General features: G+C 36.9%; 1 protein-coding gene across 1 annotated transcript in view; it reads right to left on the reverse strand.

Annotated features, from left to right (window-relative positions):
* The window catches only part of FCHSD2 (FCH and double SH3 domains 2), a 162,503-nt gene that overhangs the window by 31,813 nt on the left and 105,584 nt on the right, over positions 1-25,106 (reverse strand). The window contains exons 9-10 of the mRNA XM_075050264.1: positions 9,322-9,444; positions 5,088-5,183 (exon numbers count right to left, since the gene is read on the reverse strand). Coding sequence (XP_074906365.1) covers positions 5,088-5,183; positions 9,322-9,444 — 219 coding nt within the window. The remainder of the gene's footprint in view (positions 1-5,087; positions 5,184-9,321; positions 9,445-25,106) is intronic.

The following is a 25,106-nucleotide window of genomic DNA, read 5'->3' on the forward strand; positions in this document are numbered from 1 at the left end:
ATATTTTTTTTGTTGTTGTTTTAATCCTATATATTTTTAAAGGTTTTTAATTTCAAAATTAATTTCAGTGAGAAGATTAGAGTGCAGCACATTTTCGTAAGTGTACTTACATTCTCACCCTCATAATTATTGTCATTTGCCTCAGCTATCACAGTAGCTGCATTCACATCCAACTTTTGCAAAAATCTATAGTGCATTCTAATATAACTAGAAATACAGAAAAATTGCTCTCATTAGGCAACCAAAGGAAAAAAGAGTACCTTTTGAATCAACTTTGACACAAAGAAATTGATTTCATAGATATTTTCAATGCAATATAAACAAAGATCTATTTCTTAAGTGGCCACTTCTTTCAAGTATGACTTCTGCTCTCTAGTCTCACTGTTAGAAATTATTCAGAGCTTTGCTTCAACAGTGTTACCCGACTGTAAAAAAAAGAATACTAACAGTGTGCTCTTCAAATTAAAATAAAATCAATTAGGTAGTGAGCTAATTTCAGCTCATTATACTTAAAGTAAATCAGAAACGATGTTAACATTCAACCCAAGGTAAGAGAGCCAGTAACTCTAGGGTGTGGACTTCCCCTTTTCTTCAAACTAACCCTTCAGTATCAACCTCAAATATGAGTATTGTATCTCAGACCTTATTTTACCCATGACTGGGGAGGGGGGAATTAAGTAAAATTGGTTTTAGTCATGTTGGCCATGCACAATACATGTCAAATTATACAGGGAATGTACAGCTTTGCCAGGCTCCCACTTGCATCTACTGAGCATTTCTTTACCTGAATGGCTGTATTTCTCCTCAGCAGTAATTTGTAGTACTTTAGACACTGATAAAATTGAATAATAACTTTCTTCTTTCTACATTTAGCTTAAAAAAAGTTATAGTTAAAAACAGTCACCTTACTCTGTTCTGGTATTAAATGCAGAGGCTACTCGAAATACAAAGTAGTGCATTCTCTGAACTTGTTAGTTTGGGCTAGCTTACATGAGGGATTATTTTGTACTAGCAGTTTATATTTCATGAACCTTTTTTGTATTTAAATATTTAGATCAAACATAAAATATTTATATTCAATAATTGTAAAAATAGACTATGTTATTTAGAAAACAAAGGAATTTTAAAATATTTAAACATATTTAATACTAAATAAGTTTTTAATATATTTTAAATATTTAAATAAATTCAATAATAAATGCTGAAATGTGTAAATACCTCTGCCTCTGTATGCATGCACAGAAACCTGCTAAAAGTAGTCTGACAAAGTAGACCTTGACTGAGTCCTGATTCCTATTTACACAGTAATTTCTACTTACTTTGAAACCCCTGAGCACTTGCTGAGCTGAGAAAACATGCCTTGCCACAAGCAAGAATGATGTCCTTTTGTAAGTATAGCTTACATAACTTATATAATATAGTTTAATATAAGCTGCTCAGAAATTCAAGACACTCTTCTGCGTATGATAATGAAGTGAAATTCTCACAATCTATCCATAAAACTTGTATATCCAAGTAACAAGGGGTGACCCTGCAAAACCTCCCACCGATCTTACTGAGATGTTGTTTTTCTGCAAATTACAGTGAGAAAAATGTATTTTTTTCATGTCGATAAGCTGTCATACAATTAGATTTGGCTACATTTTTTACTTGCGTGCTCAAACAAAACAACAGCATCAGTAATGTACAGGGGAAACTATAGTCACAGGCAACACGTAGATAAAAAACAGGAAAAAGACATCAGAAGTTTAGTGTCAGCTTTTTGTTGCCATTATCCTCCCGCACTATGGACATGCGTTTTGTTGTCTGGCTCATTTTCTCACATGATAACACGCGATTCAAAGAAAAAGAATCTTTTCCAAACAGGAAACAGAGAAAAGCTGGCTAATTTCCTTTATATTTCGTCCTGTTCTTATTGCTAGGGCTTATCTGTGAAGCATGGGGACAGTATGTTTTCAACGCAATAGATTTCTACGGACTTAATAAATACCATTTGTCTCGTGGGAGGATGTTTGATGATTAAACTATCACTACACTGAATATAGCAGCAGCCTCTGTGTGAGGTCAGCATATGCTGACTGGTTTTTCTTGTGAGGCTAAAGGTATTTCAAAAGACTCTTATTTTTCCCATTCTGCTACCCGTAAAGGCCCAATCCGTTTTGTGAATTGATTTATTAAAAGGATTAAAGCTGGTTGGGAATCTATCAATGATTTCTTACTGTTTCCTTAAGGGAAAATGGTTTGTTTTAAAAAAATTTAAGAACTTTTTTTAAAAAATATGAATTTATGTCAGTCGAAATTAACCAAGACACTGAAAGAATCTGAGTAATTTAGTAACATGAACAAATGTACAAAGTCCAAGCTCGAAACAATTTATTACATAATGGAAAACAGCTGATAGATGCAAAATACTTTGTAGTGGCCTTCTCCTTTGTGGACACTCAAGAGTCTACATTTCAGCCAATGTTAGTGTGATGTTGGGAAAACAAAAATCCTGAGAATTTATAGAAAACCATTTCATACCTACCTTTCTTAGGAACAGACTCTTTTGGAGGCTCTGACTGTGCACGTTGAGAGTATTTTGAAAGTAAATGGAGCTGTGGGCTTTGTACCTGACTCGAGGATTGCATGGCAATCCATTCTGCGTTACTCTTTGGCAACAGCTCTCCCCTCATAAAACAAAATTTTGAGATGGATCGTGTAAAACTAGAATTTACAAAAGCATTCAGTGTTTTCCATGTAGGTGAGTTCCACATCCATGTTGTTTATGACATTCTTCTTGCCTACAGTACTCAAAATTTCATTCCAGTAATGCTCCAATCTTTCACCCCAGTCACAGTGGATCAGGTGTTTAGTTTGAAGGGAGGCCATAATTTGTTCTTGGAAAAGGTTAATATTAAACATTTGATTAGATGTATTAATCACTCCGCTTATATTTCTTTCAGTGTTAGTCTTCAGTGTGAAAATTATCATGCATAACCCACAAAAGCCAACTGATAGTCTCTGCAGATCACCTACAAAGAGAATATGTGGCAAAAGAATGCTTGATATTTTTTCTTCAATTAAATGTTGTTCAATTAATTAGAAAACATACAATTTCTGACAAATTTAAAAGCCTGAGCAAAAGCCCTCATTCTCTTGTACTTATCACTTAAAAATGGTCAATGTGTAACCTCCAATTGACAAGGCAGGATCCTGTTAGCTGAGCATATCTGTATGGATCATAAAGAAGCCTGCATAATTTATTTATTTTTGTGAAAACTGGTTACAGCATAAGCAACTAGAAGCTCAAAAAATGCAGTGCAATGAAGAAATGCAGTAATTCTACAGCCCAAGTGGGTTAGCCAAGTAAAGAAGTCACTGCACCTGAGGTACTGAGACAGCTTTAGACATGAACGACCCATTCATTGCCTCCTAAAAAGCTCCTGAAGTTGAGCAGTACAAGCAGCGCACGTGTACACTGTCAGACCACACAAGTGCCATGTCAAAGAATCATGTAATTTTTAATGTTGTGGAGTTTAATAAGAGTGAATTACAGTTCTTTTTTACATGGGGATAGCCCTCTGGAAAAAGAATAAAATTAAATTAGTAATAGGAGTGCATTTCATCAGTGCATACTAATAGCCTCCAGTTGTTATACAAGCTTCCCCATTCACATTAGAGAAGTAACCAATTATACACATCACTATCTTGAGCTGTGAAATTTTAATTCATGCCCCCAAAAGATTAGAATATCAATTACAAACACTGTACAAGTGCAAAAGATAAGTGTGAAGCTGATCCCCACAAATAACACAGTTAAATTGCTTTTTCCTTCTTTAACTTAAGTCTTATTGTGGAAAAAGCTTTTTTTTCTTTTTACATATATATATTTTTATATATATATATGATGCATTCTGTTGCCACCTCTACACAAGTGTAAATTCAGCATCCCGAGCCACATGCATACTAATAAGGTCACAAACACCAAAGTCTGATTGTAAATACTACCTCTGCTATAGTCATTCTCATAGCACTGACAGGTGAGGGCTCAATATCCACCAGCTGAACTGCATTAAAACTCTAGATGCAGAGATTGCACAAGGATGAAAACAGACAGCAGCAAAGGTTAGAAAGGCAGGGTAAAGACAGTTAGAAAGATTCTGCTCACTGTATTAAGAACAACCCAAAACTTTACGGAAATAACTGACTCTATACAAAGGAGCTGGAAGAAAAATAAAAGTCACAGTTTGTTAAAATGGAAAGACAAAGGAAACTGTGTTATAGGTGTCGGTATGTCTGGAAAAATCACTCTTCCGTATCTATTAACAGGGTTCTTGAATTTAATCACCTGAATTGGAGATCAAGACATCTCCGTCCAAGTCAGTTTACTAATGAATTCAAGTAATAAAAAGCTGCACAAGGTTAACTTTTTTAAAGATCTAGACTTATTTTAAACTTATTTCTTAAAATAGCATTAGTAAAGTCGGTGGGACATCAACAATCCACTTTTCCTAAAGTGCTGTTTGGAAATTTATTTACATACTATGATTTACTCAATTTTAATGTCATTAATACTTGCTTTGGAAGCAACACATACACCAAAATAATATTTTCTGAGATTATTTTGGAATGCAATGTTTTAACAGTATTCTTTCTAAATCAATAATTTCTTATATGTATCTATAGGTATTCCTTGAGCAATTTAAAGGTACACAGACACTTTATTTGACATAGCATCACACATGTAACCCAGTATTAGTGAATTTTATGAGATCCTCACCAGCATGATAAAAAGCTAACAAAATGTAGTAAGAATTACGCTGAAAGCAGAGAAACACAGGACTGCTAGTCACAATCTGGAAGCAAAAAAAGATTCTGCTCCTCTGTGGATGATGTCGAGCCTGTTTGATGCTTTTGTTATGATTACCCACCTACTGCAAGCGAGCTGGTGGAATCAGGCCACTTGCCCTTTCTTTTCCAAAAATACAGAATGAGGTTAAACCAGACTGGGATACCTGTGAGCACTATTATCTTACCCATTTATAACAACATTCTTTAAAATAGAGCAAGAACAAATAATTCAAGGAATTCAGCAGGATTCTTACAGTGTCACTGTCACTTGGTTGGAACTGGAAAGGCTGTGGTTTGTGAAACACAGAGTTCTCCTGTAAAAACAGCTGTAGATTGTAATCCCGCACCACCTGAGAAAATAAAAAATGGCATTTAGATTCGTTATTTTGTAAACTTGAAAACATGTTCTATAGTAAAATTAGTACAGTGTTTCAAACAGAGACCAAACCTGCAGCAGAACCTTGAACGCAACAAAAGGAAATACAGGACCTGATTCTGGACAGTACTATCCACAGTTATTGAGAAGTGACTGGCAGGACACACGCTGGGTGACAAAGACCTAAAATATACCTGCCATTAACCTACAAAAAATACCACAAATTCAAAAGTGGGGGGGGAAAGCCAACTACCAAGTATACAGTATGTGGTGTCACTACCATAAATATTTTCCTCTCCTCTTGCGGATAATTTCTTGTGCACAATTCTTTCTTAAGCTGAAACGTCTTATTTTTTACACAAATTACTAGTTGCAGGAGCTGAAAAGACTATTTGGAATAATGCAGACAAAATCAGTTACAAAATTCATCTCTTTTTATTAAATGGCTTTCAGAGAAAACTCTCAAAGCTTGCATTTTGCTAAACCAAAACTACTTCAGCTACTAAATTTGTTTAATGATACATTTCAGATAGCATGACACATATCCCTAAACAAATCTCTTATGTCACAATTTACACATATTTACAAAGAAAAACTCAGTGATTGCAATATGAAAAAATAGTATCACTGGCTGAATAACTAGAGAATATTCACTGCTTCAATTGATGAAAATGTGTAAATAGCAGCATGAAATTATAAAAATCTACTACCAAACTGAGGGTTTAAATGTACAGAAGTGTATAATAAAGATGGTATTTATCCAGAAATAGCAGCAGCTTTGTGTATGACCAAGAATTCTGAATACACTGTATGCACAATGGTAAACACAACATGTTCTCTAACGCATCAAAATGTTGATGCTTGTGTTAACGGAATACTGAACTGTAAAAAATTAATCTTCAGTTAAAGAAAGTAAATAGTCCTCCAGGGCCAATAAGGCACTCATTTAAAACAGTAAAGTACATAATTACTGCGCCAATTTGAGCAGTTGTATGTAAACACATTCAAATGCGTAGAAAACATACAGAGAAGGCATACAGGGAGTCTATATCAGGAACTCCCATAAATAGAAAATCAGAACATACTAAAGAAGGAATCATCTGCAGCTTCAGATGATGCTCAGCACTGACCATGGCATCAAGATCATTTATGTTAAACAGCTCCAGCCTTCACGTGGTTCTCTAGATGTATGTGAACACCAAGCGTAGCGCACAACTCCGTGCCATGTCAAATATATGTAACTATTTTAAACCAACTTCAACTAGGAAAAACCCCAAAGCGTAGTTACTGAGGACGTGAAAACCTATACAGTTATTTTAATGCAATAAGCTTTCACTGTAGACCTCTAACTCAAAAGCAACTCAGTTCTTCAAAGAGAAACCATCTTTACAACAACACTCATTAAGAAATTTTCCCTCAAAGCAACAATACTTAGTTATAAATGAGAACAACTATTATCACAACATGAGACTTGGAAGAGTGTGCAAGTCCACTAAACTAATACCCAGGAGCATTTTGCACAATATATTTGCCAATTGTTAGAAAGAAAATAAAAAGACTCCTAAGCAGCACAGTAGTCTCAGGATTAAGCAGCAACTTTTCCAGATGGATTTCCAGTTATTCAGAAATGAAGTCAACGTTCTCACACAGTTTCTTTATGAAGTCAATGTCAATTGACATGTTAAAATAGACTTGAAATCAAATGTTAAATATATACCATATGCAGAAAGAAGGATAGTCAGAGACGCGCATAAATGAAATTATTTGTCCTGGTTGGTGAAGCTTCTTACCAGAAACATCACAGAAATGTAACTCCAAACAGCAAATGGAATTTCAGAAAATGTTCCAAAGAAAATCAGATTTTTTCCATAAGAGAAGTGCAAGAAGTACAAGTCTTGAATAAGGCTGTTCAAGTGAAAAGGAAGTTAAATGGCTTTTTCATATGCTCAGTGTCAGAGGGTAATACTTCCTTGACGTGCCAGAGGCATGACATGGGTCACCTCAACCTAGCAGTAATAAAACCTCCAAAGCTGCAACAAATGATGCTACAATAAACCGGGAGAAACCTTCATTTTATACAGAAAAGTTGTTTTTGAGACGTTTCCCTCCATCTGCATTAGCATTAGGTGACTGACAATCTCCTAAGCAGCTGAATACAACACAGTCCTGCCCATCCAAAGCAGCCACCTCTGGCTCTCTGACATTCAAGAGGTAAGCAGGCACTTCTGGGAAGCAACTTGTCTCATTCTAAAGGAAATACAATTTAATTCCATCCTGTAAACAGAAATACAGTTCAGATGGAAAAACGAAAGCATTCCTACCAGTGATCTAAATGTCTTTTCTAAACATAGCTTGGCAAGCTTGTGATCTTGTACTTTAACAAAGAACAGGTGAGGGATTAAAAAATCCCCAATAAATATTTTAAATCTTTGCTTTGATGGCAGACTGGTTTTTATCCCAGATTACTGAATTGCTAACAAATTTGTTACACGTTTAACACTCAAGCTACCTCTGAAACACATGCATAGCTTTTGATATAGGGTTTCTACTCTGGATTCACCTTTTCTTTTTGAGTTGACTGATTCCTGCAACATGGACCTACAGTAAATGCTGAAAGTTCAAAAGAAAGGATGAGCAAAGCCCCTGTCCATGGAATAAACCACCAATTAATGTGTTAGTATTTCAGAGCAAGACACACGTTTTCAGTAGTATTGTAATACAAATTTTTCTTTTCTGAATTTTTGAACTGCAAGGAGAGAATAAAATTGGTGCCGATGAGCTATAAACCAGTTGTAAAAATCCTGTTCAGACCTGACAGCTGTATTTACATTTTTTTCATTCTCCAGGCATTGTACTAACTTAGTAAAGCAGAAACAGAACTATTTTCCTCAAACATACAGCATGGCGTTGTTACTGTGTAAAATAAGCCAGACCTGCAGGCTTCTGGCCACACAGAGGCTTGCTAACACAAGCTATCACAAGCTCAGTGCACACAAACATACGACGAAGGTATTCCTAGGCAAATGAGCTGTTTGGAAACGACAGTTTAGTTAGCTCAAAGTCCCAGCCAGGCAGCACTCCAAGTATTCTGAACACAAACGATTTAAGGCAATATTGAGAAATTGATTATGAATATGAAGACATCTTATATAAGCATATTTAGTTGAAAGATTCAAACCCAGCATTTGTGGGGAAGATATTTTAAGCCAACCTGAATGATATACACCAAGGTAAATTACTGAAAGTCCTTTTCCAACAGAAGATAAAATGGTATTTGCATTATCTTTACATTTGCTGCCAAGTAAATTCAAAGACAAGCTAGCATGAAGCCAATTTTTAATCCACTCACTTTATATCTAATAAGGTGCGAGTTAGCGTGCTTGTAGGTGAGTAAGGAACGTGTTAAATATGCTTTTTCTACCTAAGTCCCTGCATAAATGAGCTCTGTTTCTGTGAGGGTGGTTAAGGTAAATGTATAAAGGAATATTATGACTGCACCAAAGCAGCTCGTTTGAGCTCAATGGCAATTATTTTTTTTTTTTTAGCCCGTCAGATGAATTATTTAAGTATCAAAATTATCCTGGAAGCTATCACGTATTTCTGATTCTGGCTGCTCGACAAAGCAAACAAACCACGTCTATGACAAGACTCTAATCTGTTTTCTGTATTTGCCATTCTTAATTCAAGGGAGAAAACACCGTAATATTTTGGTTTTTAAGTTGACAGTCAATTATTAACAAATGATCCAAACAGCTTCCCAGGGCTTTACTGTGATGGATGACTAATGTGGTTCCAGATTACACAGTGCAGAACTCTCAGCTGCAATTTCTCTTTCCAAACATGCAGAGTGAGTATAACTGAGCATCTCTTGATCGCTGTTGTCTAAAGATCTTGTACTGTTTAAATGCACTCAAGAGAATGCAATCTGGGTGGCAATAGGAAAAATTCTCCCCAAGAAAACTGTCTCATTTCTTTTAACTTAATACCACTCAGGAGTAACCAAAAATAATAACCCTTCAGTTTTGTCATTATTTTGGAAGCAAATCTTAAGCCTGGGAGCTTATATATGCTGTAAGTATTCAGTTACAAAGGTTCATTCAGTTAAAACTTACCCTGCTGGAAGTCTCCAGTAAAAACTGGAATGTGTTTTGTACAGCTTGGCATGACTCTAGTTCAGTCCGGCTGAATGCCATTAAATAATCCTTAAGGTGATCATATACATTTCCATCAAGAGCCTGTATGAGGGAAAGAATTTAAGAAAATTAAGAAAAGCAGTAGGTACTTCTGTATATGATTTATTAGTATTCATGTTTAGATTTGCAAGATGCTCATACAATTTTTTTAAACACATATTCACCTATAATTATTAGCCTGGATAGTGACAGGTGGATGTCTTTCATTTTTGACAAGGGAATGACAGTGCTTTATTTCCATTAGATGGCACTACAGAGCACCATAACAATATCACATTATATTAAATGATTTCCATCCAGTTGTGTAATACGGCCATAGCAGAACAGTGAGGTCAGGTTTGGATAAGTGAATACGCTCAGGGAGATGTCATTTATGTCAAGAAAGGGACCTAGTAACTCCGAGGATATGGGGCTTCTACAGCCACAGCACTCCTCAAGTCACTGTACAGCGCGCCAAACGACATTACCGAGACATTCAACATCTGTATGCTTCAGATACACAGCTATTTGCTTACTAAAAACTACTGACCAATAGCTGCCATGTCACATAAACACAACATATCCCTTTTGTGCACAGAAATACCAAATACATAACAAAAATTTATCACAAACTTAGTAGTTACCAGAGGACAACATCAAAGTTCAATCTCAAAAGCTCTGTTGTAACCAGAGCCATAAAATCACATCGCACGGCATATGTTATACATAGGTTTAATGCAAGTTCTTGTACAACTTTGCAAGTGACTGACAATTTCCTTTAAACATTCAACTCTGGATATATTTAAATATATATTATATGTATTTTTCAATATATCACATTTCACTGAGAGCCATTTAAACAGTATACTCATTGAAATAGTGTATACCACATTTCAAAAGATTCAAGAATGCATTTCTATATAAAATTGCATTTGATTATTTAAATAATTTTGAAAATTCGGGGGGGGGGGGGGGGAGGTGAAATTGTACAAGCCTTAAGAAATAGTTTCTGCCCCAGCAAAATCAAGCCCAACATTTAAGACGAGGCTAACAGACACATGTAAATCAGGGACAAATCATTCAGAACTCACGATGAACAGAAGAGACTTTCCTTCTGCAAAAAAAGTTTCAGCAACCAGCAGATGAAATTAAAACTTAACATACAGACATCCTCAGTGAAGGATGCTTTGAGGAAAGTAACAAAATTGTGTGACTGGAATTCTTATGTTCAAAATTTTATATCCAAAATCTACTTTATGCTACACTATTTTCTTCATCCTCTGCCTACCAAGAGTAAAGTACTTCCTAGGACAGGCTGATTTATTTCCTTCAACCGTAGACATTGAACCTGCCTCAAACTTGCTAGCGCAAAGACTACGGCCATCAGAAAACAGATAGTCCGCCATGCCAAACCAGCAGCAAACATGGGAATTTCTTTCAAGCCACCACAATGTAGCCGGCTCACTCAGCCATGCTGCCAGCTCCCCGAATCAAAGGCCGGTCTCGCGGGGTCAGCAGCCAGGGCAGCTACTTGAGGCCCCCAGCGACGGGAAGGCTCTGTTAAGTGAAGGAAGACGCACTGTATGGCTGGGAAAGAGCTATAGGTTAACTTCTCCAGGCTCTTACAAGTTACGTCAGCTCCACCAAACACTCCGTTAAGCATAATTAAAAAAAAAAAAAAATTCTTATTCGAAGAATTATATAATATGAGCTTAGGGCTGGGACGTTCAACTGATAAAAATGTTAGGAAATTCCCAACCGCAAATCCATAAAAAACCCACAGTGATACACATATGCAGCTTCAGTTCTTGTCTGTCTTGGTATAGGCACAGCTTTACTGGAATTCATCTTGCAATGCACATTTACTTCATAAGGCGCAGTCCTAGGTTAGCATGAGGATTTTAACACTTTGTGTGCTTTTATAACGCTAAAGGGATAAGACCTCAGTATCACAGTTGTATGAGCACGAAAGTTACCATCCCATTTCAAGGGCATTTTTTTTTCACATCAAACACACACAGTCCCAATAGCAGATCTGTCTTGCACTTTTAGGGAATACAGATGATGTATAAAATTGCTAAGACTAGTTGTGCTCTCGGGAGAATTGCTGCATGACGACGGCAATCCTGAAACTCCCCCAAAACAGAACTTGCAGACGTTTATGATCAAGCATATCTGTTCCTAAAGCTTTTCAGATCAAACACCAGGCTGGAGTGCAACTCTGCTAATAAATGTAAATAAATAGCTTAAAGTTGGCAAAGCAATTATAAATGCTCAGTTTGCAAAGCAGCTGTGATTTTTTCATTCCAGTATGCTATAAACAAGTATTTCAGCACTCACTCCCCCTGCCTTCGTATCAAGCCCATATGTTCTTTTTATGTTAAACTCAGCAGGAGGGGTTCATGTCATTTAACTTAAGACTTCTACAGTGCAGACATCTACATCAGAGTTTGTCACTCTAGGTCCTTTTTAGAGTCAATGGAGAGAAGTTGGTACTTCTGTGGTGTGATTCACCTCCCTCTAAGATAGATGGCTAAAATAGGTCAGATGAAACGCAGCATGCTAAGTGCCTATTCCTCTTCACTGACCGTAAATAGCGCCCAGACAATTAGCTTAGATATACATGTCTACACAGGGGTCATATAAAGCTGAGCAAGATGAAGCCCATCGCAACACGTGTTTATTCTCTGCAACTATTACCTACGGAGCATTAGAAATTAATTTATCTACAGTTGCCTTTTGTAGTTCTAGGAATATAAAAAGATATATAACTATTAACTTCGTTATTTCCCCACTCCTCTTGCAATGACCACAGCTCTGAAGTTTTGTGCTGAGATGCCAGAATACGCCCCCCCAAGTGTGATATAGAGATAGATAAGAAAGATAAATAAGAAAGAACATCAAAGTGTGGCAAAACATTAGGAAGCATACAAATCTGTCAGCATGTGAAAACTGCATTACAGCCGTTCTCCTTTCATTAATTAAAAGTGGTTTCAATATGATGAAGTTCTTAAATACTGACGAGAGCTGCTAGAATTGAAGTTATTAAAGTCAGTGCAATACAACACAGGCATATTTGTCAGCCAAGTAAACCCATGGCTAAGCGTGCAGCTCCAACACATGCTAAAAACCTCATAGCTGCACAGAAAACGTGACATCCCGTCAGTTACAGGATTAGAGAGCTGGTTGGTTACAGTTGCTTTCAATGATAATGTATCTATTCATTCTATAAAATGGTAATTATTATATCAAGCTGGATATGTTAATATTAAAACAGAAGACTTGACTTGCTGAACTACACAATACAAATTAACATTCATGTGGGATTTTACAATCTGAATCTCATTTACTTACAAACACTGACCCAAACCACTGAACGTATCAACTTAGGTTTGAAATAAGAAGTCTTCAAAATTTCTGATCACACAACTTGAAGGGGAAGCTGAAAAAAAATTTTTTTACAAAAAACCCAACACACATTATTCCACTACAATGGCTTTTGTTCTCTTTCTGAATCTCAAAAGATTACTAAACCACTTAACTGTATTAAAATCAGACTGAAAAACCTGTCTCTTTTTTCAGCCTCAAAAGGAAATCAAGGCTTTTTTTGAAACAAAACTGGCATCAGAACTAAGATAATACAAAGTTAAGTACCACAGAACTACAATTTCCAAGGATAGAAAAAAGTCAACATTTTTTAAGAAATAATTTTTTTACCATGGAATTGTCATACTTGCAAAACTACTTCCCCACCTGAGTCCAAGCTTTAGAAGGTAACGGATGAAATTAGACCTGAGAAGAACCAAAACTGTTAACGAAGGCAATGGATACACAACCAAATTAAAGCGTATTTTTATAACAAATCCTGTACATTAATTCAAATCAATAAAATGATGTGGGAGGGTGGCAGGAAAAGAACATTTTTCTGATTTCAACATAAAGTTTCAAGTATAACATAGCACAGTTTTCCTAGGAAAAAAATTCAGTCCCAGTTCAGATCACCATTTTAAGGAAGTTTTTCTTTTTAATTCAAGAGATTATATTAAACATTTTAGGAACTTGGATGCATTGGCTTTAATCATTCTACATTCTATAAATACTTCCTCAAAAGCAAAGATGTAAATAAAACTATTTTAGACATTGTTAGTACATTTCGTTGCCTTTGGGACATTGTTCTTAATCTAAGATGATAATGCGGAAAGTAGAAAAGACACTGTTGAACGTATCATGTTCATTCACGTAACTTGCTTCCAGGTCTCTTCACTAGAACAACTACAGGTCTCAGTCACACTCCATTTAAAAATTACCATTTCAATTTCTTAGAGCAGACGGAGAACAAGCTAAACTACTATGTATTTTTTACTTTAGAAGACTCATTCCTTCTCAAATCCCAAAGAAAAAATGGAAACTATGTGACCCATGCATAACACAGACCAGAGTCGCGCAAAGCCACAAGGCAAGTCTTCCATTTTATCTCATTTATTTCTGAAATATTCCTGTTATTCTATTCATGTTTGTCTTGCACAGCAACTGCTAAGCTGTGCTGAAGCTCTGCATAATATTTTTACAGTTTAAACTCAGATGTTCAAATTAAGCCTCTCATTTAGAATCTGAATCCGCCAGGCACCATAACCTGGACCTTACAGTACTAAGTTAAAAAAACACAGTTAAAACCACACTTGTAAAGCCAAGCGTGTTTTCACTGACTAATTTACACTAGTCTCATCTGAATCATCACTGTCCAGAAATAATTACGTATTTTGAAACACTAGCATTTATATTTTTATATATTTTTGAACTCTCTAACCCTCACTGGAACTCCACTCTTTCAGTAAGATGACCATCGTAGATCAAATTAAGTTTTCACCTGTAAACATCCATCCTTTTGTGAGTTGATGCAACTCAACACCTTACTTGTGCTAATTTTGCCTATGCCGAGCATTAAAAACCTTGACAAATACTTCGTACGCTGCTACCACTTTGCCGGAAACAATATAGCTGATGTTGAAGGCAAAGAATTTCCTTACATGGGTGGAGGTAACAACAAAATTAGACCTAACCCTACCCCACCCCGACTACAGTCTGAAAACGAAAAGATAAGGAAAAGTTTTAAATGAACTGAACAAAAATCATTGTGTTCATGGAGTGATAACTTTTCTATGAAGTCAATGGTATTGCATCACAGTAATTTGACATATGTTCCTGTTTACTAATCATAGCAAAACCCCTAAATAAAGAGAGATCCGTATCATAGATGCTGCCTTCTATTTTAGGTAGCCTATTAAAAATGAAAATTAAGTTCTTATTCTCATTTGGTTTAGAAACCCTGTTTTATTTATCCCTGATCTGTTTTGTTTTTAAAACAACCTGTAACCCATTAAGAAAAGGGACTCTCATTTTTCATCCGTATTTTCTGTAACAGTACTCCAAACTTTTTCTTACTTAACGTTAAAAAAACCAATATATAAATTACATAACAAGCATGCTGAGCAAAGCTTTTTGAGTGTTTGTGTTTAAAACTTATGCCTATAATCCATTAGATAAACAGTGCAATCTCACGGATGGTACAGTCTGGGAATTTTCAGTTGAATGATTTTGGTAAATGAGACTCCAAGTGTTTTAATTTTTATCTGCAAATACCTCAGAATATAAAAAGGAAAGGTTGGGGTAGGTACACTAATAGCTGAATTGTTAACAGGAATTATTACTATTAAGACATTAGCTTAAGTGTCTTTCTGGGTCTATGAGAGGTTAAGAACAAAAGTAGTTCGCATGTATTTTATCCCAAGCATAGCAGTGGATCTCATATTATTTGACAGTGAAGGATAGAGTATTTTGGAAACCTGTCTAAAACTCAGAAGTAATAAAGGCAACCACTTGATTCAGCTGGCTTTGCCAAACTCAGCAGTATTCAGATCAGTGATGCGTAACAGCGTTTCCCAAGGACACGGGGAAAGAAAGGAAGGAAGGTCAGGAAAACCCTTCCTTTTCAGTTAACAGTTACATTCCACAGTGATTTTCCCTTAAAAATGCTGATTCCTGGTAGTAATTTATTCTAGGCATCAATTTCTCCTAACACAGAAGAGGAGCTTGCTTTCTGTAAGTCTTTTTCTTTTTAAATTCTTCCATCACTGCAGTATTTGTCACTGCTGAAATACCCTTCTTCTCCATCAAGACATCCTAACATGAAAGTAAATCAGGTCTGTGAGTATTTGTCAACAAAACACAACTTCTATATATAAATTACCAACAAACCCAAAGATCAAAGCAATAAAAGTGTCCCTGAACAGCACGCCTGCAGCAGCCATGTATCGGCTGACATAAAACTATTGCGAGCTTCTGCATTTCTCAGTCATTGCAATCCTGTAGGAACAACTGTGGAGCGTCTGCACCGATCACGACACTGAAGTCTGAAGTCTGACTTAAAAATGACTAGAAGCCTGCTGCCTAGCCTGCCCGTTACAGGGTGAGCATTTGATAAAAATCCTAATTTTCTGCTAAACGATATGTGCAAATAGAGAAAGCTGCTAAGAAAAGCAGATGACAAAAACCTACCCTCTTGTCTGGATGAAAAAGTTAGTGCTGGATCTCCTCAGCCTGCAAGGAGAAAGGACCATCTAAGGTTAGCTCTGCAAAATCAGAATTTCCACTTAGCGGTAGTGCAGCCACACAGTCTGCATCCAATGCAAAGCAGTGTGAAGCTAAGGCCATAAAATTCTGCATATCCCAGGAAAATCATGCACATCCAAAGCTGCTGTGGTGATAAGCCTCCTTCACAGTGAGGTCCAGGTCCAACTCACTCTCAGTGAAGTAACACTAGCCAGTTCTGCTTGTGAACATCTGGAATCTAGTGGGGTCCCACAAAAGGGAAACACAACTACCCTAAAGATGATACATCTGGACAGAGCGAGGAAGGCCTCTATTTAATTTGGGGCAGGCAGCTGCTACTCAAAATGCAGAGCTACAACAGCTGGGAGCAGTCCCAAAGGGCTAAGTGTAAAAGGCAGGATGGGACTGAAATTCTTGGTTTTTCTTAAATGACTGCTGCCAGGCAGCTATCTGGGATGTGAACAGGGAAAAAAGCTTTCTAAATAACAACAGGGTTCCACCAGCATTTGCTGCTTACCCAAGGTGTGCATTCCTTTGCAGAATACTGCTCATCTGCTTATGCTGGTCCCTTCAACACTTTGTAAAAATTAAATAATGCAGCAAAACCACTCTACTTTTACTACCAATTAAAATTGCTTTTGATTGTTTCCTCTTTAACATGACATCTTCAGCTCTACTCTGAAGTATTTCCATAGATAACCAACCCTCAAGTACGGGCGGACAGCCAAGTGTCCTGGGCACCTCAGTTGCCCTCAAGTCCTGCAGCAGGTAGTTTCTTTGAACCTCAAGCATTGTCAGACACAAAGTAGCAGCCAAAACAAACAAAAAGAGTAGTAACTTGCAGACATTTTTACTCTGCTACCCCTTACTGCACTTAGAGCAAACTCTTCTACCTCCCCAGCCACCAACCTGTTCTTACCTCCTTGAAATGAAGAAAGTTTTGGCCCAGTAACTCAAGAGTCCCTACAGAAAGATCCTCTGCCACCTCTCCGGCTTCTGGTCCTTCTTGCAGTTTCATAGAAAATAATTTTAAGGAATTTTTATAACTGTCTCACTGTACTGTTGCTGTCAAGCTAATTAGCTTCTCCTGTTTCTTTTTATTTTCTTTTTCTTAAATCAACATCCTGCATGACTGCCTTCAGAAGTGCATTCTTAAACAGCCAGCTGTGAACTAGGAAGCGAAAGACATTCCAGGGACATATCCATAGTGCTCAGGAGTGGAGAAATGATAAAAAAATCTGGGAATGAGTGGAAATAAAAAAAAGCAGACCAAACGGTAGGAAGAGAATGTGATGGAAAAGGCTGCAAAATGTATAAAGCATCTATTTCAATCAACAAAGGCTGCAGAAGCTATCTTAGTTTCCTCCTCTCGTCCCCCAACCTAGAGAAGGAGTTTTCATCATGGCAAACAGGGGAACAACAAACACCAGAAGACAACAAGTGCCCTGACTTCTGTTTGCTTGCCTTTCAGCTCGGTGCTCATAAGCACACTTTGCACTTTCCCTTACCCCAGAGCTTTGTATTTTCTAATGTCAATAGTTTTGGGCTTGTTCGCAAGTTCTTTGTTTGGTCTCATTAGTCACTTGATGATTGTTCTGCACATCATTTTGTTCCTTTACAATTTAGGCTGGGTCATTGTTTTTAATGACAAAACTTTTGTTGCTGGTGCACTGAAGTCTACTCTGAGCACAGAAAAACATGGAATGGCAACAGATGCCCATCACCCAACCCAACCAACAGATGCCCATCACCCTCCTCCAATCCAGAGAAAAAGCCCCTTCGAAACAATTATAAGCAAAACTAATGATAATATTAAGTACTCCTCCTAGATTTGCCTCCACAGATCTCATGGTAGTACCCTGTAGTTGTCACATTTAATGATGAGGGTCTAGTAGGTAAACACAGGCACAGAAGGAAATCTCCTGTAGAATTCTTTGCCCCACAAGGCAAGACAGCCATGAGAGAGTTACCTGATGAAGACAGCATTAAATTAACACTTCAGGGTTCAAGAATAATTCCACTTAAATCAGTGGGAATACGCTGATGTAAAATTGCCGTAAGAATGGAAAACCAGATCTTCAAATTCTACCATATAAGGCTTAAAAAACCCTGGAAGATTAAAACAGATTCTTTATAATCTAGAAACACACCTACTTTCCCCAAAAGTTTTAAAGTATCATCTCCAAAGACTTCTTGGCCCTATTTTGCTTTTTCTTTCATAGCACTGGAATAAATCCCAAGGGATCCTTCTTCTGACATGACTAATTTCCAATAAATTGCACTGGTGCAATCATCTTTGCTTTTGTACTTCCTCATTCTTGGAAAAAAAAATTCTGGCTCGAATCCAACACTCAGAAGAACACTTTGTGGCAGACTGTCACCATCACGTTACCTTCATATCTGAAGAATACTCTACACTGTTCCTGCCAATAATATTTGGCTTCCTTCACGTGGAAAAATGTATATTGAAATCATTCAGCATTTTGCTACTGATTTCTGCTATTCAAGGGTTATTATGCTGACCACATCATCATCATCATAACGACTGCTGAACAGCAGTGGAGTATGTGCTATGTCTAACAATTGCAGCTGGCTTTCTTATTTTTTCTTCAGTAGGAAAATGTATCCAACAAAGAATTATTTTCTTTTGCAGTTTAAAAAGTACATATATACTTTTACATAATTTGGAAGGTAGGCTAAAGAAATGTACTTTGCTCAAGAATAGGCTACAACCATGACAATTCTTAGCTCCTACAGGATTTAATCACACACAAACACAGACCCATCTCCAAGAAAGCTCTTGAAATTTCCCCTTATTACAGACTTCCACTGTGTCAAAGGTGTGGATTTACCAGCAAGTCTCCATATAAGCCTTCATACTATAGATGAAACATCCTTGACTCAGACACACCAGCTCTTCTGGATAAGTTTCAAAATATTCTGTGTTCTACAAGAGTATAGACTAAGGAACAGAAACCTTAAATTGACACAAATATGCATATGAAAATGCTTTTCATACCAAATCCCATGTTTCTTAATAGTTAAAAATACTCCCTTGGCAGATAAAATGCATAAAAAAGTGTAAAAAAAAATATCAGATACTCATCATATGCATTCCTCATGAGCTTTTCTTTACTCTTTTGCAGTTTCCATTTTTTAACCATCTATTTTGCCACTGCTGGTTTTAGTTTTTATTCAGTTGATTCAATCTCTATATTATCATTTTAACAGCAGTTAATTTTTTTGTCCAGTGTGCTTTTCATTTACTACTTCAAATAAATGTGTTGAACAAAACCTTTTCTACTCCAACACAGGCTGTTGTTCCCAATTGCTACTTGGATTTATCACTTCCATATGGGTTTTTTTTCTGTACACAGGTTTAAAGTTACCTGTCACTTCCAGCAAACTATTCAGTGAACAGGCTTTTCAAAAGATGATTACAGAGTAAGTTTAGGGATGGCAATATTGCAATATAAGAAACTTCAATAAGTTTAATCTATTACTGAGCATTTCAGATTCTTATCACGCCAAACAGACATAACCGGCAGTTGATGTGGTCCATGCAACATTGCACTGTCTAATCCACAACACAAAGGGTCTTTTCAGGATAATGAAGACATTTTCCAACTCAAATTAAAATGCATGTTTTAAATTTTATATTAAAATGTCAATTAACTGAACAGTATGAAAAAGGCAGAGCATACTTCATATAGCAAACCCCACATCCCTGAAAAGGCACTCTACTAAAGGATTACTAACTAGTCCTTACCAGTCATACTGAAATTTAAGGACCAAAGCAAGTGAAACTATTTTTAGGAATTTTTGTAATCTACGCAAATGAGAAACATGTTCTTAAAAGGAAAATGGCTCAGAGTCACGGGACTGTGATTATTGTAATAATTATAGAATCATAGAACAATGAAAGAAATTATCTCAAACAATAAAGGAAAAAACATCATAGGGGTATGCCAAAGGTATAGCAGCTGCATTGCAGCACAGAAGATTAATCTGTTTCCCAAATATCGCTTGGGAATTCCATGTGCCAATTATGCTTTATTACTTTTAGTAGTCCATTCTCATTTATTCCCAGGGGAATCATGCTAACAATTTATGCGTGCACTCCTTATAAGCACCAGTGGGTGAGGAGAAAGATAATTTTAGTCTGAAGTCTGTAATTAAAAATATTGTGAAAGGTTTCCCCCCTTCAAACAGATTCCCCCCACTCTCAACATAAAGCCTGGCACAAAAACCCTGTTACAAGCAGTATTCCTAAACAAGCATTGATGGGTTTATTGGTTGTACCATTTTCTCCAGAAACTGACAGTATTTTATAAGCTTCTACTATTTGATACACGACAGCAATGGGTAACAAAAATGAACAGAAAAGTGAACAAAATAGGATCTGGTGGTGTTAAACTATCTTTTAACTAAATCACTTTTTAAGCATGGCCTGATTGAAAACACCTAAATATATTTTACTCTCATAACATCATTTGATGAACATAGTTGCATTAAAGTAAGGTTCTTTTCAAACTTATTTCAACAGTGCTGCACACTCTATGATTAATGCTCGAACCTCTTTAAAAACTACTTAATTTCACAATAATACTGCTCAGATGTCCTAATGACAATACACAGTCAGAATAGCGCAAGCAATGCTTAGATCACATAGGAAAAGATGTCCCAAGAATCTGGTAGGCTTGGGATTTCTTTGATACAAGGCTATCTTTAATACCTAGTCTTTCCTATTAAATAAATTGAAACAATCACCAAAGTTAATTCGATGAACACTGTTTCTGACATCCCCTTTTAAATCTGAAATGGGGCTTCTAGACCCAGCTAGATAGCAGGGTCTGTGGTAAACCTTCACATTAATGTTGATACGTAGAATTTAAATACAGACATTTGTACTTGAAATCACATATGCATACCATAAAAACAGACTATAATAATCCAACACAATCAATGCCCATTGAGAAGAGCAAGGTATGACAGAAGTGGGTCAACTATTATGACTTGTTAAATTATTTGGGTATTCATGTAATAGTCACAAATATTTGTGAAGATATTTTACTTAGAAAAAAGATGCATCTCAGATTTGCCCTCTCCTTTTTATCCATCTTTTTCCTAGGGCTCCACACCATCTTTAATTTCTCTTTCATTAAACTGAATTCTCATCTATTAAATGAAATCATTATATCTAAGGTCTGGGACAAAACACTGAACAATCTGATTAATAGGAGCAGTTTAAAAATTTTTTTTTCTAATATTCTTTAGCTGGAACTAGCAACTGATTTCTGCCCATCTCCACATACATTGTTTTATATTTCAGTCAAAAGTAGCTTCTCCAAATAAATTTAGGCACCCAAAAATCAGGATATTGTTGTGATTCTTTCAACAAATTTTCTTCCAGGATCTGTAGATCATTTTCAGCTCCCATAACTTTGAGTTATGCGAGATTAAAGCCCTTGAACCTAAGCATTTAACCTTTCCTGAAGTTTTTGAAATCTATTAAGGTTTTTAAAAGGTACTAATGGAAGGGTGCTGCTCAATGCTTCTGGACAATGCTGCTGCCAAGGGGGAAGCGAGTGCACACACAGCAGACAGGGTTCAGCTGCACTGAACAGGTTCTTCCCATTAATGATGAGCAACACTGGGTATACTAGAGGGACTTTTAATTAGCATTCAAATCCTACAAGCAGTTACCTTAGTGCTTCAGTAATTTGTAAAACATTACATAATAATATCCTTGGTCGCCTGGACTACACTGTTCCAGCTAGTCAGTTGTATGGCATTACAGATCTAATGAATCTGCTGGTAGGGAATATTTGCTTCCTTTCACGACAAGGGGGTTTATCCTAGCTATAAAGCCTTTTTAGCAGGGAGGACAACTTGAACAGATGGGAATTTTTTTTTTTGTCTGTATGAAAACTAGCAGGTAGATGGACAAATCATATTGCAGGATTCCCCCTCCTCCTCCTCCTCCCTTGACCAAGCTTTTCAGCCAGCCTTCCAATCAATTATCTCCCTAGCAATTTGTAAATGCTAAATAGGAAATTCTTGCCTCCTAATGCTCTTCTGTGGCTTAATTCCAATGGTGCATGGATCAGCTCTGTTCATGTCCTTTCAGAGCACCTCACAGTGAAGGAACATTTCTCTCTTCTAATACCAGTTGCACACCCCATTCATTGCTGATGGAGCCCTGAGCTATTTACTGACCTCTCAAAAGGAGCTGAAACCCAACGTTGTGTTGCCTTTTGAGCGTGTGCTGCAAGCCACAGCACCCGTAAAGGTTCACAAGCACAAGCCCAGAATTCAGCTGCAGGAAGGGATCCCAAGGCAAGAGAGTTTTCTAGAGACTGTGCCAAAAAATACAGCTCAAACGGCCATTGTCCACGCAGGCTACGATAACTGATGACCAGGTCCTTACCTCCATCCACCCATACTAGTAAAACACACCTCCACTGTCACCAAATGGACTTATGCTGAAACAGAGAAGCAAAGCTTTTGAAGGTGTAAGAACAAAAAGCATCTCACAATTTGGCAGCCATACCCTATATAAACCTTCTTAATTCTGTAAAAACTCTTACCAGGTTTGCCTCCCTCCAGGGAGACACCAAGATGCAAAAAAATAATAGATTAGAAGCCATTTTCCCAATAACTTTTTTTAAAGGATTTAATTACGCTTCAAATTCAGCGTGGCATTTTCCATCTTACACTTATTGGGCTTGTGCTATTTTGGGTCTTATCTCCTTATAACTCCTCTACCTCTTTCATAAGTTAAGCCTCTCAGAAATGTTTTCTCCTGCCATTGACATACAAGACACTACATCAGCCCTCACAGGCTCCATCAAAAGATGGTGATTATAACATGTTTTGCCTTCTTCTAAACCGCTTTCCATGTTCCTTGAATACAACACAATCTATAGCGAGACTGTGCTTCAAACACTTTTAAAAATTTTTTCTACCATTCCTAGAGGCTTCGGTAGAGGATTAAAAACAGCTCACCTTTGCAACTAGCTCCAATGCGTCCAGATAACCACCTTCAATTTGCAACCTATATTACCTAAGTTTCATCAAAAATGAAATAACTAGCAAGACAGCTAGACAACTAGATCTTTCATTTTTGATGAAGCAGCAGTTATTCACAGAAACCTTTGGGTTTCACTTCGAATCATCCAACGGAGCATCTGAACATTTTCAGTACCAACTCCATTCTCATTTCGGTCCTAAATAACCCTCTGGGGGCACAGGACAGTTCATTTCTCATATAGACTTAAGTCTTACAGACTGCCATTCAAATCATGCACATTATTAGCTCACTGTTTCAATAATGTTTATAGTCAGTATCTCACTTAACAGGACAAAACCTGTGCACACACATTCAATTTTAAAAACAGGACATGAGGTTTTCACATAGTTTCCATGTAAGTATGTGTAAATTCCAAGTAACTCACTGAAACACTGCGTGGTTATAAGTGATAGCAGATAAAAATGCTTAAAAAAAAAAGTATTTCTTCCCTTGCATCTTCAATTCCTCAAGTGAATCCAGAGTTGCTAAAAACAAAAACCCCAACCAAACAAAACCCTGTGAATGATCTGTTCGGGATGTCTGACTCCATGACTTCTAAAAAAGGAATGTCGCATGTTTCTAGTTAAAACTTTTCGACACAGCCCCACCTGCCTCCAAACTGGAGCACACCAGGTGCTTCCTGAGTTTGGTTATTTCTCCTGCTAGCTACAGAGTGACTCGAAGGCATGCAGGCTGCTTTCTGGCAGGGCAAAGTATTTCGGGAACCGTTGTTATTGTATTACAGTGCGGCTTTGAAACAAGATGGCAAAGTTTCATTTCCTGTTAAAAACGGGTAGTTTTATGACATTTGACAGAAAAATCTCGGAGCCCAATTCAAATCCTAAATGGTTTCTACATAAAATCTTTAAAAGCCAAAAAAAAAAAAAAAAAAAAAAGAAGTTTTAAAGTTTTCTGTTAACTCCTTAAACTAGATTTCTCACAAGACCGCCCAGATTCCTGTTAAGTACCCCCTTTCTGGTCTTAACCCTTACAGTGCTTTCCTTGTGCCCTCCTCCTAGCAGTCATTTTGAATTTTTTTGGCTTTCCAGTTATTTTCCTTGTTCTACCACAGTGCTTTCAACCTTCATCACTGATTATTTCTCTTTATTCCTTCCCAAGTCACTCCCACTCACTACACCAACGATACCAGCCTCCTGTTAACTTTCTCATATAAATACATCCATGGCTTCTTCTGCCTAAGTCCTATACAGGAAATACCTTTCACGAGCATCTGTAAAATCACACTACATTTTTCGCAATCAACCCTTTTCTAAAGTTATTTCTGTCAATATGCCAAAGAAAAACTCGCTGACAAGTCAGACACATTATCAAGAAATATTTTTATTATCCCATGAAAAATTATTATTAAGATAATTAATTTGCCCTGATTTATATATTAGGCTTTGCTACGCTCTGTCTTTACACTATACACTCACCACCCATGAAGGAATGAACACTTAGCACCCTGGAAACAAAGAGCCTTTTTGGACCAAATGCTTAAACAAGGAATTGACTTGTGGTTAAAACACGAGGTGAGACAGAGCTGACTGTCATAAGGCAAATGTGACCATTGCTCAGTTTTTCACATGCACAACAGAAATAGTTGTGATTCAGACCCACTCTTTCATCTCGAGTTCGCTTGTAAAGCCTGTGTGATGAGTAACATGATCTTTCAGCAGTGGATCTGAAATTGAAAATATTAGATGCTACCATAGCTAGTGGTGGCAGCACCCCTTACCGTTAAGGCCATCTAAACTTCCCTTGCTTGTTATTTTGCCAAAATTGCCACCAGAAGTGGTGGGAAGCCTCTTTTCACTTCCCTGTAAATGTTTACTCACAGTCAGCCGGAATATAAATGCTCAAAAGTGAAGGAGCTAAAGTTCTCCAAAGCAGCACTTAGGTATCAACTGGGAAGTGTGATATATGAGCATTTAAGAGAAAGCCTAAACAAGAGAGCACAATTTTGTATTAATTATTCAACAATTTACGTGGATGCATAATCACACTACAAACAGGGCCTTTAATAAGGAATCAATTTCCCCAA

This window comes from Buteo buteo, chromosome 18 (genome assembly GCF_964188355.1).
Source record: "Buteo buteo chromosome 18, bButBut1.hap1.1, whole genome shotgun sequence".
NCBI lineage: Eukaryota > Metazoa > Chordata > Aves > Accipitriformes > Accipitridae > Buteo > Buteo buteo.